The sequence below is a fragment of the Caloenas nicobarica genome, chromosome 30, assembly GCF_036013445.1.
Source record: "Caloenas nicobarica isolate bCalNic1 chromosome 30, bCalNic1.hap1, whole genome shotgun sequence".
In the NCBI taxonomy this organism is placed as follows: domain Eukaryota; kingdom Metazoa; phylum Chordata; class Aves; order Columbiformes; family Columbidae; genus Caloenas; species Caloenas nicobarica.
In genome coordinates this window covers 2,337,431-2,339,101 of record NC_088274.1, presented here as the reverse complement: position 1 = coordinate 2,339,101, position 1,671 = coordinate 2,337,431, and the positions used below count along the sequence as shown (strand labels likewise).

Below are 1,671 nucleotides of genomic sequence, written 5' to 3'. Positions count from 1 at the left end.
ACCGTCTCCCACAGCATCCTCACAGCAAAACTGAGGAAGTGTGGACTGGATGATCGGGTAGTGAGGTGGACCGCAAACTGGCTGAAGGAGAGAAGCCAGAGAGTCGTGGTCAATGGGGCGGAGTCTGGTTGGAGGCCTGTATCGAGTGGAGTGCCTCAAGGGTCAGTTCTGGGACCAATATTATTCAATATATTCATCAACGACTTGGATGAGGGAATTGAGTGTACTATCAGCAAGTTTGCTGATGACACCAAGCAGGGAGGAGCAAGCTGGGAGCTGCAGCTCTTGCACTTCTGGCTCTTCCTGGGCATCTACCTGGCTGCCCTCCTGGGCAACGGCCTCATCATCACCACCATAGCCTGTGACCAGCACCTCCACACCCCCATGTACTTCTTCCTCCTCAACCTTTCCCTCCTCGACCTGGGCTTCATCTCCACCACTGTTCCGAATTCAATGGCAAATTCCCTGTGGGACATCAGGGCCATCTCCTACTTGGGTTGTGTTGCACAGATATTTCTGCTTTCCTTCTTGATTGCAACAGAATATTCTCTTCTCACAGTCATGTCCTACGACCGCTACATTGCCATCTGCAAACCCCTGCACTACGGGACCCTCCTGGGCAGCAGAGCTTGTGTCCACATGGCAGCAGCTGCCTGGGCCACTGGGTTTCTCTATTCCTTGCTGCACACGGTCAGTACATTTTCACTGCCGCTCTGCAAGGGCAATGCCCTGGACCAGTTCTTCTGTGAAATCCCCAGGATCCTCAAGCTCTCCTGCTCAGATGCCTACATCAGGGAACTTGGGCTTATTGTTATTAGTGGCTTTCTAGTTTTTATGTGTTTTGTGTTCATCGTGCTGTCCTATGTGCAGATCTTCAGGGCCGTGCTGAGGATCCCCTCTGAGCAGGGACAGCACAAAGCCTTTTCCACGTGCCTCCCTCACCTGGCCGTGGTCTTCCTGTTTGTCAGCACTGCCATATTTGCCCACCTGAAGCCCCCCTCCATCTCCTCCCCTTCACTGGATCTGATGGTGTCTGTTCTGTACTCTTTGGTGCCTCCAGGAGTGAACCCCCTCATCTACAGCATGAGGAACCAGGAGCTCAAGGGTGCCCTGTGGAAACTAATGGCGGGATGCTTTTCAAAAAGAATAAACTACGCGTCATCTTCTCTTTAACAGATAACAGTTCTAATGTAACTCATTACAGGCCCAGTCTTGTGTGTGTGTATGTGTTGGTGGTGTTTATTTTTTAATCAGTCATTATGTTTTTGTCATCTCCTTTCTAATTCATTCTCTGCTTTTCCTTTTCAAACCACTGGCTGTATAAATATGGACCCATGTTCTCTGAATATTTACACAAAATAAAGGGCTCTGCATTGAATTTTTTCTCTGAGATTCTTCCTCCAAGGCCTATTTTGAGCTGCAGGGACAGTTCCTGTGCATGGGTGGAGGGGAAAAGAGTCCAGCCTGGCAGCACTGCCAGGGAGCACCAGCGCTTGGCCTTCCAGAGCTGTTCTCGTTCCACTCCCACACTCTCCTTCTCATCCCTTGTGTTGTTGCAAGGCCTGAGTGCTCTGGCAGCCTGGTCACCGTCCTGCTGTGTGTGAGTCCTGTGAGCGCAGGCAGGGACAGGCAATGGGCACTGCTGTGACAGAGCTGGCCTCAGAGCAGCCT

At 51.3% G+C, this 1,671-nt stretch overlaps 1 protein-coding gene across 1 annotated transcript; it reads left to right on the top strand.

Annotated features, from left to right (window-relative positions):
- The first annotated feature begins 384 nt into the window (after positions 1–384).
- Positions 385–1,173, top strand: LOC135999854 (olfactory receptor 14A16-like). Its single transcript, XM_065653427.1, has one exon. The coding sequence runs from the start codon at positions 385–387 to the stop codon at positions 1,171–1,173; it is 789 nt and encodes a 262-aa protein (XP_065509499.1).
- The last annotated feature ends 498 nt before the right edge of the window (positions 1,174–1,671 follow it).

Coding starts and splice junctions, on each gene's coding strand:
- LOC135999854 (XM_065653427.1), top strand. CDS start 385: ATGTACTTCTTCCTCCTCAACCTTTCCCTCCTCGACCTGGGCTTCATC.